At 33.6% G+C, this 13,766-nt stretch overlaps 1 protein-coding gene across 10 annotated transcripts in view; it reads left to right on the plus strand.

The window, feature by feature from the left end:
- LOC120863714 (nuclear factor 1 B-type) overlaps positions 1-13,766 on the plus strand; it is a 257,146-nt gene that overhangs the window by 223,588 nt on the left and 19,792 nt on the right. For 2 of the 10 annotated variants that reach the window (XM_040240232.1, XM_040240251.1), the window contains exons 9-11: positions 316-481; positions 3,516-3,598; positions 13,438-13,526. The exons of 1 other annotated variant lie outside the window; for it this stretch is intronic. In XM_040240232.1, coding sequence (XP_040096166.1) covers positions 316-481; positions 3,516-3,598; positions 13,438-13,526 — 338 coding nt within the window. Of the gene's footprint in view, positions 1-315; positions 482-3,515; positions 3,599-13,437; positions 13,527-13,766 lie in introns of those variants that run through there. 7 more of the 10 variants (XM_040240241.1, XM_040240261.1, XM_040240279.1 and 4 more) reach the window with 7 other exon arrangements.

Genomic DNA, 13,766 nt, shown 5'->3' on the forward strand with positions numbered 1-13,766 from the left:
CTCAGCATCAAAGTCTCCACTTGAGTTTTCTGTCCTACTCTATGGAAGGCTCAGTTCTCCCTGGTTCTCAGGGTGTTGTAGAAATGACTAAACCTATATAAAGTGCCTTGTAGCTGAAGACTTTCTTTTAAATGCTGCTGCTGCTTCTTAGGACTACTAACCATTGAGGAGCCTCTCAGCTCAGATCTGAGGGGCTTGTGTGGTGGTTACACACAGCGCGCAGGGCCCACGCAGTCGAGTGTGCTGAGTGGAGTTGTTGGACGGGATAACTGCCTTTGGGATTGTTTCACCCGGCATTCTGTTTTTGTTTTGTAGCCTAACAGCAGTGGTCAAGTGGTAGGGAAAGTGCCTGGCCATTTCACTCCCGTCTTGGCACCCTCTCCCCATCCCAGTGCAGTGCGGCCTGTGACTCTGCCCATGACAGATACTAAACCCATCACTACATCCACTGAAGGTGAGGCAGCTTCACCTACAGCAACCAGTAAGTATTTCTGTAGGAAATGAGAAATGTCCATCGAGGGCACCTCTGGATATCTGATCCAAGGTGGAAAACCCGGCACCTTTTCCAGCTACTCAACCAGATGGAGATTTCTCATTTATGTGGAACTAGCAGGCATGATATAGCCTGGCTCTCATACGCTCTCTCTTATCAAATTTCACTCAGTATTTGAAAAGGGAGAAGCTTATTTGTTTGAGTAAATAGCTATAACAAAAATAGTAAGTCGTGCCTGCTTGTTCAAGGTATACATTGGCAGTGCACCTAATGACATAACAGTGTACAAGGTTTTTATATCACCCAAAGAGAGATGTGATAAATGTTAGTTATTGGAGCGTTCCTATAGAAATCAAGCCCCTTCACAAGGCAGACTGGATCAGTACCTCTGTAAGATAATTGCATGTTTATATCACGGTAGGTTATGTCATTGTGAGAAACAGTCACACAGTGTTCAGTGTAGAAAGCATTTCAAAGCTTAGTTTTAGGCACATGTCAACTACCTGCACTTTCATTGTCTGCAACTTTTTTTGTTTGTTTTTGATTATTTACTCTATCATGGTGCATCGGGTATTATGCTTTTTAGCATGGCCAGAACATCTGAAATGTCAGAGATTTAGCTGGTGAATTGGCAGTAGCTCATACCAGTAACCCAAGCGATTCCTTTGCTTCTTTGTACAGAGTGCTCAGAAGTACACAAGAAATTATTGTAAAGCTTTTTAATTGGCTTCATCATCCAAGCTGCCAGCTTTCTAAAACTGGAGTTGATGTGTACAGACTGGTAATAAAGTAGAATGGATAAAGTTCTAGTCAGGAGGAATTAGCTTGCTTGTCTTCAATTATTCTTATTTCTTAAATCCAGAGCTTCTATTTGCATTGTTAGAGCAGGAAAATCCCGATGTTCTGAAAATTCTGTGTGAAATTATAGAGATTCAGAGCCACTGGCTCTTTCTTTATTGGCCATTGGAAAGATGCTCTTTTTTGTATGTGTGGCCCCTGAAAGACGTGGCAAGAACCTTACAAGAAAAGTGGACAATACTTGGTGTGTACAGTGAATTCAGCATTTCTTTCTCAAAATTCATGAGGCCCCATAGACTAATAAAAACCAGATAAGCTTGTAATTCCCATTAATAATCATTAATGCTTAGTAACTGGTTTGTTGATAGAGGGACCTACACTAGTGAATACCTTCCCTGAATGCACAGAAATGGATCAGACTCAGTCAAGGAAGAGTAAGGATCCTTTAGAGCTACAGGTTAGCCATGTACATTACAATTGCTAAAATACGACATCCAAATTTCAAAAGTGGATGCCTTGGCATCTTTAAGCAAACAAAGTCAGAAGTTTAAATAAAAGCAAATAGAAAACAAAGGTTTTTTTTTAAGTAGCTAAAATTTCCAGAAACTTCTGGTACCTACTCTTATATTGTCATTAATAGGTAAGATTCAAGGAGAAATCAAACTGAAATGATCACAGCTCACTTATGGGAATACTGTCAGCCTGTTTGTTAATGAACTGTTTCTTATACTTACATACAGGTTGATCAAAAAGGGATCTGATTTGATTTACAAAATCATAAAATAGTCAAAAGGAGTATCTTGGTTATATAAAGATAGCTTCATCAGTCTATTTTCCATCCTTCATAAAAGTGATATAGTGAGCTGTTTTTCTTTCCTATAAACAAAATTGTAGCTGCAATTCCGCAGGCACCACTGATAATGAAAAATTGGCCATTGAATTCATAAGTCAATAAAATTAAATACAGAGGCCAAGGAAACCTCTTTTTCATGGTTGAAAAGAAAGAATAACACACACTTGGTGCCCACTCTGTAAGGGTGAGGCTCTTCAGTGCTGTGCATTGAATTCCAGAGATATGGAGATTGAATGGGGGCCACTGGCTGTTTATGGCTGCCATTGCGTGAGTACTTCATTCAGGAATAAATAAAAGGTGAATTGTGAAAATCTTCACTGTTTTAAAAAGCTTACTTAAAAAAGCTTCACTGAATCAAATGAACATGGCAGAATTAACGTATTGGTTTTTAAAAAGTCTTTTAAAAGTTAATGTCTGGATTCCTCATCAATCTGGAGGTTTTGAACCAAATATTTTAGCTTTCTTCAGACCTAGAAATGTAACATAAATGATGACAATTTAGTTTTCCTGTTTATTCTGACATGGAACAATGAAGATGCATCAGTCCTTTCTTTGTGAAAAGAAGCAAAACTCTTTAGGACTAGGGAGACATTTTCTGTGGAAAATTCACTCTGCACCAAAAAGTACCTAAATGAAAAGTACTGGCAAGGTGAGACCATAATAATTTAAGGAGTATTCACCTTATGTACTTACTACCTGGTGACCAAATATTTAAAAGGGGCTGTCAACTCTCTCCCTGGATCAATCACAAAAGATTGGCTTTTTGTACTTCTGGAAAAGAAATCTTTTTTTTTTTTTTTTTTCAGAAACATGTTCTCAAATATAATAAAAATTCTCCTTCACGTTAATAATATTAACTTTTCTTTTTAGTAAGACTTTTCAGTAAGACATTTTTCATCCTGCATCATCAAGTACATCTGCTTAAATTCCATCATTTAAAGCTTTCACTTTTTCCTAACAGACTTTCAGTCTGATTTTACATTTAGAACCACAGACCATCATTGATTATTCTGTTGCTAGACACCCGATATCTAGTAAAAAGTTACATCTGGGAAAAAGACTCTACTACTTAGCCAGTCTTTGATACTCCTGCAAGACTGTAACTAGAGCTTGTATGAGATGACCACAGCAAAGGATAGGATATGGTTCCTGGATAGATTTGGTGGAGAAGAAGGATAAACCAGTTGACTTGAGGTCAACTATCATTTCTATCACTTGGTATTCACTCACACAAAAGAGAAGAGAAATAGAGATACACTTTTTTTTTTTTTTTGGTTGCAAGTCCCACTTCTCTGGGTTTCTTTTACGTGGACAAGGTGTTCATTTGATAGTTCACAATTTTTATCTTTGTTTTTGTTCTTCCTTAATCAGCCTACACAGCCTCAGGCACATCTCAAGCCAATCGATATGTGGGACTAAGCCCAAGAGACCCATCCTTCCTACATCAGCAACAGGTGGGCAAGTTTCACCCAGGTGTGATGGTGTAGCCACGCTTTTGCATTGGTGCTTTTCTCCATGCTGTCTCTCAGATCTGGACTCAGAATGGGGCTCACGGGACTTCTGAGAAAGAAACTGATCATTTCATTTTCCAAACTATTTTCTCATTTATCTTTTGTTTCTTGTCTCTCTAAGCAGGGTTTCTCAAATTGGCTCAAGACCTTTTCCCTCTCTGTAGCATATATCCATAACGTCCATGAAAACAGTGTTTCAGCTAGAATATTTTTCTCAGTCTTATTGGCTATTGAGAACTTACGAGCAGCCTATAACTTTCCAAGATGAAAATTACCAACTGTTTAAAGGCCATTAGAGTAGAAATGCAACACAATTCACAGTTTGTGTTTTCTTTTTCTGTTTTTGAACCCTTTCATGTTTCTAGTTGTTCTACTCGTTTTTTTTTTGTTGTTGTTCAAGAAGATGAGTTATGAAGCTGAAATCTCAGGCAACACATCCTTCCTATTTTAATAGGTTTAAATAGTTTACTGATTTCAGATGTGATAAAACACTTTTTTTGGTTTTGCTTTCGTACATCATTTATGTTTCAAGTAGCATTTTAAATTTCACATCTCATTAATGCTGTAAATTTAATGCAAATGAAGTGTTTATCCAAACTGTGAAAATATACAGCCAGGATTAATGGTAGCTTATAAACAAATTAGCCATAGTCAAAAGCATGGACCATACAAATAAAAATATCCCATGATTCCAGTTACAGGATGACAGAAATAATTCTAAACACTTCCAAATTTAAATGTATTTTATGATGCATATGTTTGCTGCTCTCAAGTTTTGATAGCAGAGCAGTTTGAAATTAACAGTGTGCAAAATATTACATATGGAAAAATAGTCTATAATGAATCAGAAAGAGTTGGTATTAATGAGCTTACTCTTAATTTATAATATACATTGTATGTGCATCCGAATTTTTACAGATGTAACAAGCCTGTGCAGGTACTCATGTCAGCTTCTTTTGTTCTAGACCTGTCCACCTAGTTTAATCATGCATATCTGTGCCTCGCATGGAATTTTCAAATCCTGCCCAGTTGCAGGTGAAGGTGGCAGACTGCTTATATTAAAGGTCACCACATGCAGAGTTCAGAGAAAATCATAAAGATGATCGCTTATTCAAGATACTTGACGTTTTGCCAGGTTTAAAAAAAGCAAAACAAAACAAAAGAGTGAGAACTAACTAAAAACATCTGTACACAGTTATGAAAATACCAAATAATAATTAGTGGTTTTGCCAGCTATTGGCTTTTCAACATAATTTTCTGAAATGTTGCTTTTTTTCACCTCTAAAATTGCTATAATATGAAATGTGCTATAATTACTAGAATATGGTTCTGTTTGAAAAATGTATATGTTCCTTGTGTTTTTTTTTTTTTAAAAAAACTATGCAGGATTTATAGATTTAGAAACTTATTCTCTTACAAATCATTCCACATATTTTCAGATATTCTTATCATGGGATTTGCATTATGACACATCTCTAGTTTTCAGTTAACTTTTAATTCATAGAATCATGCCTCTATTATTTAAACCTTTAGCCCCAAACACATTTAGAACATGATAACCACTTTCACGTATTTAGAAGAAATCGTCCCATCCTCTTGTCCTAGCCTAAGGCAGCTTTAATTTTTTAACTTATCACTTGTGACTGTCATTAGAGCCTCTTGTAATTATGATCACAACAACTGATTATATAAAAGTTACTTCTTTCACATGTCCAAGGATAAATCAAGAAAATTTTATAAGCATCAGGAGAATATTAGTGAATCTAGATAGAGTTCTGAGCACATAAATTGAAATATATATGAGTTCCAGAACTACAAACTTTTTTCATCAAAGGCCACCACTTGTTATTTAAGTAGACACTGTCAAGTGAAGACCTCTTACAATATAAATATGAGTTGATTCGTCAAATGCAATATATATTTATAGAATATATAATGCGTATTGATCTTTAGAAGAAAAATTATATGTTTCATAATGAAAAATACAGTGTTCAACTTAAATACCATACAAACATAATTTGTCCTTTGTATAATGAAAGAGTTGGTGCTACTTTTTTGAATTGGAAGAGCATGATATACTAATTCATAATAAGCTACAATTTAAGATAAGCAGAAAATGAATATATATGCATATCTTACTGTATATTACTAAACTAAGGCTCTAGTTAAAAGATTTCATTTGGTTTAATTCTTTCAAATTTTAAAAGAATCCTAGAGATGAAATTTTATGTTTACTGTCTAGGAACAGAGGGACAGAAATGGTTTAAATGACTTCAGTAGAGTAAAGGTTATTCTTTTCTACAGCAGAAATGAGATTGATTTACTGTGTCCTTTCATTACTTTCCAAAGATTTAAAAGAGACCACTCTTCTAGCAGCAGGTTTTAAATGCATTTGGTTTAAAGTACTCAGTGATGAATGAAAAGAAAAATCAAGGGGTACATGAAATAAAGGTAATCAATCATTTTATATTAGCTAGGAGAAATTCAAAATTAGAAAGGCAATGGTTTTAGTCTGAGAGAGTTCTTTTAAACATACCCCTTAGCTTTTAATATACATGACCCCTTAAGAATAAATATTGTCCCCAGGTACCTTCTTCAGTTTACTGGCGACTGTTTTATAAAGATTTATCCTTTTAGGTTATGAAAAGTATTGATGTGCACTGTTGAGTGCTATTTTTTTCTTAGAAAAGAACTTTAATATAGCCTATATAAATCAGAGTTAACAATAAATTTAAAATTGTTGAATAATTTTGACTATCTTATAAATAATCTTTCCACACAATGACACTAAAGTAGAGCTTTCAGTGTAGTTATTTCTAACCTACAAGGACACTGGCTTCTTAAATTGAATGAAAATATTACAATTAACCCTGTACTCCACTGGTAAGAGTAATATGTTCATTTTGGCAGATCTGAATACTAAAAGCATATGCTTTTATAACCATTAGGTTGGTAAACATGCAGTTGTTATTAGTAATTATGCATCTCTGTGCTCCTTTTTATAATGATTATTACTGATCAATTCTGGTTGCTAACTGCCTTGAAATAGTAGTTTCTTCTGACATAGGAATTTTACTGCTATTATAAATTTGTTATCTCATTTGAATCTGAAAAACAAAATCACACAGTCATAAAGAATATTTTAAAAATATTTATTTAAACCGTTTGAGTATTTTCAATTAAAAACAGCCCTGAAGTTAGTTATAATCATTAGCTCGTGCCAGCTGATCAGAACTTTGAAATTTTCTTCTATCTCTTGACTCAATCTTGAGTGTTGTTCAAGGTCTGGAACCAGACTCTCTTTGGGATGATTGACTTATTTAATGCATTCACTATTGGCATGGGGGAAATCTTAAAATCAGAACTTCAATTGGAACTTCATTTTTCCTTAACTTTCCTGTTGGAAGATGGTGTCATGGCTTGAAGAACTCATGGGTCTCTGGCAAACTGAACTCTTTAGTCTTTGCTGAAAAATATCTTTTTACCTTTTTAGAAGTGTCAGGGACCTCTTCTCTGGCTTAACTTCATAGAAGTTTAGTAAGATGTGGTGTTTCCTTTCTGCCTTATACTTCCTAAATACACTGTGCACATTCATTATGATAGGCAATGAAGAAACTACACTTCCCAAGTTTCATCTCCCTAGGAAAATGGTAACTATATAGCAGAGTGTTGTGTATTGCTTAGAAAATACAGAAATTATTGTATTATTGTATAAATCCAATCTAACAATTTTAGTATAAACAGTGAGTATGAGACCACTTCCTTGAATTAACACGGCTTTCTAATCTGATCAGCTTCGTAATGAGCTTGCTATATTGTAGGTCTTTTTTCTTTGTTATCCTGGAAAGTTTGGTAATGTAAAAGAATCAGTTAATTTGGTGGTCACTGTTATACTTGAGTGTGAGGTCATTATAAAAGTTTAAATCCTTACTATCATACATCAATACAACATATTTAAAAAACCCTTATTGCAGGTTAGAAATAAAAGTTTGTAGCTAAGAAGCTTCTTGTTTGGAAATAAAACGTTGCTATTGGAACCAGCTACTAGAGTACAAAATAACCTTTCATATAGGTTTGAGATGGAGCAAATGGAAGGTCACATTTACCTCCCTGAAACAACACAGTCAAGTGAGCTCTAGTTTATAGGATACAAGGCTTATTTTCATATCTCAAAATTATAATCTCCTGACTATATATGCTACTTATTATTAGAGCTTATTAATAATGCAACTTATTAATGAGTCAGTGGCCTAATCAGCTCAAGTCCTTGCATTACTTCTTAGTTGCATGGATTTTTTTGGTGCCCTGGCTTCCGCATGTTACATCTCTTGCATGGCTGTATGATGCTCTTATTTCAGTTTCAATCACTGGGCTAGTTTCTATCAAAATATTTTCAGTACTTTTCTTGATCTAATTGTGAAACTAGAATTTGAAAGGACTTCTTGTTATGCTGAAAATTTCTGTTCTATCTAATGGCCTTTGTAAGACAATGCCTCTGTAGGATTTTTTTTATTTATCTAAGATGTTCATTGAAATCTCTTTATAATATTGGTCCTGACAAATAGCATAGTCAAAGCTAGGTACATGAAAACCTCTGGCAAGGTAGTCTTTTATTAAAGGCAAGCAATTGAAAGGTCACAAGTGGACTACCAACAAACTTTTCAATAAAGTCAGGAAGCAGGCTATCAACACTTGGGCTGTTCTTATTGTGTCTGTTATCATAATTGACAGCTTGACGTAAAACCCTATCACATGACTTCTGGGTAGGTATGTAAATGGATAAGAGGTCACTTTTCACATAGGCTAGCTGGAAAGGAAACACATTTAGAGGAAGTTTCACTCAAAATAATGACTATGCAAATGTTTAGCTTTTTGGCTAGTTCTTAAATTAAAAAAAAAAAGAAAGAAACCTTCCAAAGTCTGCTTTATCATTGATTGATTCATTCACTTACTGGTTATGAAATGTTCATATCCAGATAAATTATTCTAGATAGCATAAAAATAAAATTATGTTTACTATAATTTTAAATTTCAATCAACACATTCACAAAGGGAAAATTGTCTTTTCTGATCATTTTAACTTTAGAACCTTTAAGTAGAATCAGGGGGAAAAGGGAAATTATAAAGATTTAAAATTATAGACATTTTAGCCTTAAATATTTTTGAGCTGTACATGAAAACCAGGGTAGGAAAAGAACAATGACAAGCAAACTGGTATGGTGGGTGAGAAAGGGATTAAGATTCAGGAGGTGTGGTTTTAGTGTTGACTTGGCAGGACATGTCTAGGCTTGGACAGACCTTGAAACCTTCTGTCCTGTCTTCGTATCTTGGAAAGAGAAAATGAAGAGGTTGAACTATGGGATCTCCAAGTTCCCCTGAAACCTTAAATTTTACAGGTGAAAGTAGCCTCCATTTAAAAATAAAAAAACTTTTCATTTTATAGTTCTTACAATTTATTATCAGTAGTGTTTATTTAGCTCTTGAACTAGGCATACCCATTTAATTCTACCATGTTTTTAAATATTCAAGAAGCACAAGCTTCAGAAAGTAATATTAGATGTGACTTTAAGGTACCAGGATGACCTGGAATATCTTTTTCATTTTTATGTGTTTATAAGTTCCACCTATATCACAGTTTTATCTTGACCATTTTGCTTGTGGACTAAGGCTATACCCTTTTCCTTCAGAGTCATTTTATCTACTCTCTGGGAGATAATTAATAAAATAAAAATCAGTTTAAGAGTTAAAAAAGTGTGGAAAGTAGAAAGTATGAATCCTCAAGGATTAATATTTTTAAGCATCCCACCCCCAAAACACCTCCACACACCAAAAATCTATTTCTTTTTCTTTTTCTGGGGCTATCCGGAAAAATTAAGAAACCTAAAAAAACATAAAATACACCTTTCAAGATTATGCCTTGAGGGTCCCTGTAAGGTTGGAAAATAAAACACGAAAAGATAAATGTGCCTGTGTTGATTATTCTGTTTACAGTTTAATGGTTTACTGGTTCAACTGAGAGCTGTTGTCATCATAAGGGACTGTTAGTACATGGGCCTATTTGCTGAGTCCAGCAAAGTAGAACGTTTTCTTACCTTCTTTCTTTTGTTCCCAAAGCTAATTGCGAGGCATTTACAAAAGCCGCTGTTAATAACAATGGAGTGCCTTCATGTGAATAAACAGACTCTTATTCTGAAATCACAGGCAATGTTGATTCTACCTACATGAATATCTGAGTGCTCTGTAGGCTAGGACAAGATCAAGATCTTAGGTGTTTCCCCTTAGGCAGATTTTTTTGAAGAAGCTAGATGGTCTCCATCCTTGTTTTTCTCAAACTCATTTGAGTTAGACTTAGAATAAGGTTCTCATTCCAGAGCCTTTAGGGAACTTCATCCTAAGACCATCTGCAGTGAAAACTTTACCTTGCCTTCTTTTCAAGTTGTTTGGACTTCTTCAGCCCCATCTCTTCAATCATAGCTTTTTTAAAGGAGAATGTTAACTTCTTTACCTTACCTTCTGTTTTCTTTTGGAAATCTGGGCATAATTGTTTTAATATAAGAATTTCCTTAATTGTCTAAACAATTTAATTTCATGTTTGTGGGTACATATAAATTAAAGAATTTAAATTTTATCTGTGTATTTATGTAAGAATATGCATGCAATCAAATCTGTCAAAGGGTCTATATTGTTACAAATGTAAGAGCTGCTACAAACATACAACTTCAACTAAATTTCTAAACTACTTTGCTCTTGCTGTTTTAAATTTGGTTACTATCGGGGTCAGGGGGTGGGGGGGAAGTATCCTCCTATTTTTTGAGGAAAAATTATTGGAAAAATCACTAGGGTATTATTGAAGCCTTGAAGAAAATATTTACGTTAATGAAAGGCATATATTTATGTACCACTTAAAATTTTTAATTTAATTAAAAAGTAATTGATAGCTAAATTACACAACACCAACTCTCTCACAGGACAGAAACTGAGGATTCACCACCCTAAATTCAAATAAGATTATTACCTATCATTTTAAACATTTAAAGCTTAATATAAAATCCATTTTGGTTAGGAATTCTGAATCATACTAACACCAACAATATTTAACTTGTTCCAAAAAGAAGCTTAAATACACTTAATATTAACTTTTCATCACCTGAGAATCTGTTCAAAATTTGCTGAGTCAGAACTATCATATTCAAACAAGATTCTTAGAAACTGATTTTGTTAGAAATTAGTGTCATGGAAATTTTCAGTGAATATGCAGTTTCTATTTTAATTATTTTGCTCAATCATGAAGTTTATTAAGTATTAATTGAAGGATGCTTTATGCAAAAGGAAGTTAATTAAAGAAAAAAATGAAGAGAAAGGTTCTTCATTAAGTTACCTGGCTTAAGTAGGTTATAACATATAAGCAGGTATAAATATTTCTCCTCAGAAATTTTTGGAAATGTTGATAATGCCAGTCCACAATCTAAATAGCTAAATAAATTTAAATTGTATTTTATATTTTCAGTAACTGAAGGGAAATCAACACTAATTAATATCCTACCCATTTCTTTGGCATTTAGGTTATTATTAAATATGTTCAGTGGTTGTTTTTTGTTTATTTAAGCATAATTGTCTGTTTGGAAGAAGATATTTTGTTCTCATGTACCTTAAATATGGTCGAAAATGAAGAGCTGTAGTGAGGTTTAATCCTTTTGAGACTATTGCTGGGAAAGAAATATCTGTAAGACTGTGTTGATTTTAAGTGTTCAACAGGTGGCCAAAGATAGCCTACTGGATATTTTGTAGGAATAATAAACAGAAACAAGCAAAAAACTAGCAACATGAACATCAAAAAAAACTGATTTACATATTCATTCTTCCAAGGAGATAGTAGTGTTCCCAATTGTCTGAGAACAAGCCAACCAGTGAGAGATACTTAGGTTCACTTGGCTTTGTGAAGCTAGCTTATCTTTTTGCAAATTTTTCCAGTGTAATCTGAGAGGCTCATAGAAACTAACCTGAAATTAATTATTAGCAGAATTATGTAATTCTAAATATAGCCCTCCATTCTTCAGAATATCTAACCGACTCAAAATTAGGACTAGAGCAGAATCTATGAGTGGTCATTAAGATAATTGTTATACAAAGCCAAACACCTTCAACTGTTTTTAGACTGTTTTCCTAGTATTGCTTGAAAAGAATGCACTTTGAAGGAGGCAAGTGACTCTTACTGAAAAAAAATTTTTTTCAGATTGCCTAATTACATTGCATTTCTGATTAAATGCTCCATGTTGAGAACTTTTAAAACATCTTGTCATAAAAGTTTCTTCTGTTTGATTTAAAATGAATCAAGTATACATTTTCTCCTTCATGCAGGCATTAAGATCCATTTTAAGAATATTTTTCATTATAATTTAATTCTTTACTGATTTATGGCTTATTTATCAAATGTATCCTAAGCAAATTTTACATATCTTTTAACTGTCTACATTAAGTGAACTATTTCAGCTTTTTAACTAATTAATTATGTGATTAATTAAAGTTTTTTAATGTATATAATTACTTTTACCTGAAGTCTCAGTATAATTAAAATGCATGTTTGGGGAATTTTAGATGGTATTTTTGAGCCTCAGAGAACTGTAGAAACATAAGCAAAACCAAATATTCTCAAACTGCAGAATCACTATTATAGTATGTAGAAACTAGTCTTAAAGGGAAAGGTTCTTAATAGCCTTTTTTTTTTTTAGCCATACTGTTATCAGAAAGGATTAAAGTAACTTATCATAAGTTTAAAGGGACTTTGACTCCAATCATCATCTTCTAGAAATTCTTACTGAAAAGCAGCACGCCAGGTTTAGTGGATTGCTGTGAATAAGTCCTCTTTTCAGTGCGAGATTCAGTTAATTTACAGCATAGCTATCTACAGATTAAAAACCATGATTTTCCAGTGTTTTTGTTCCCCCCAAAGCCAGATAAGTTTACTTTCTTAAGCATAAAAATAAGCAATATATCTTTTCAATAAATCTGCTAGCACTGTAGGGCAGCTGTTAACCAAACAGAGCTGGATAGGGTTACTGGAACAACCTCTGAAGGGCAGAGCTGATGATTTGGAGAGCTGGGAAGAATTTGTTTCAGCTAGTATTCAGTGCATTCCTCACTCTATTCAAATGTGGTAAAGGATTTCCAATGCCATTACTCTGAGTTTAAAATAAAGTAGAAACTAAATAAAGTATCAACTCTTTATGAAAAAAAAAAAAAAGCCAGTTTGAGTAAAATTAGTACATATCTAAAACGGAACCCCTTGATGCTTCTAAACATAACTTAGGGGAAATGTTTATAAAGTGGGGCCTTTCTCCTCTAAACTGCATGTCTTCTGTGTTTTGCAAACTGCATGCTTAAAGTTATTATTTTACTCAGTGCAGATGATTTGGTATGTTATATATTTTTAAAAGCTTAAACAATTTTTTCTAAGATATATCTCTCTCTATTGAACATTAACGTTTGCTTTTATTTCAGCTCATTTTGTAATCTAATTAATGTCTAATTGTTATGTTCTAAGCACTTATTTCTCTTGTATGCTTTAATTAATAGAGAAGCATATTGCAATAGCTTTTTCTGAAATATATTCTAGGAATTTTGCTTTTCAGAGTAAGGTTTTCTTTGCTTTTTTTTTTTTTAAGTTGCCTCTTGGGAAAATAAGGTTAATGCCATGTACAGTACTAGTTTGCATGTGTTCATTTAAATACTAAAAACTGTAGTACTGCTCGATCCATATCTGACTGCTAGGTTTCAATTGACAGCTGAGGATTTGTGACTGGACCATGAATCAAAACGGCAGGCATTTATACCCCAGTACCAGTGAGGATACATTGGGAATTACTTGGCAAAGGTAACATTTTAATTATTTCCAACCCTACACTTACACCTAAAAATTACATGAGCTACAGTGTTTGTTTCTAACTAGCTTTACAGAAAGTATATATTAAAATTTTAGTTGTTTTAGCTATACCATTCCTCTTTCCCTACCCTCTTCCTGCTTATTTCTTACTAAGATATAACTTCAAATTAATAGGAGACTAGAGCAAATAGTAATTAATGATTGGAATTTCTGAGTGCTGTCAGATGTTGT

Source organism: Oryx dammah, unplaced genomic scaffold (genome assembly GCF_014754425.2).
Source record: "Oryx dammah isolate SB20612 unplaced genomic scaffold, SCBI_Odam_1.1 HiC_scaffold_1, whole genome shotgun sequence".
Classification (NCBI taxonomy): Eukaryota; Metazoa; Chordata; class Mammalia; order Artiodactyla; family Bovidae; genus Oryx; species Oryx dammah.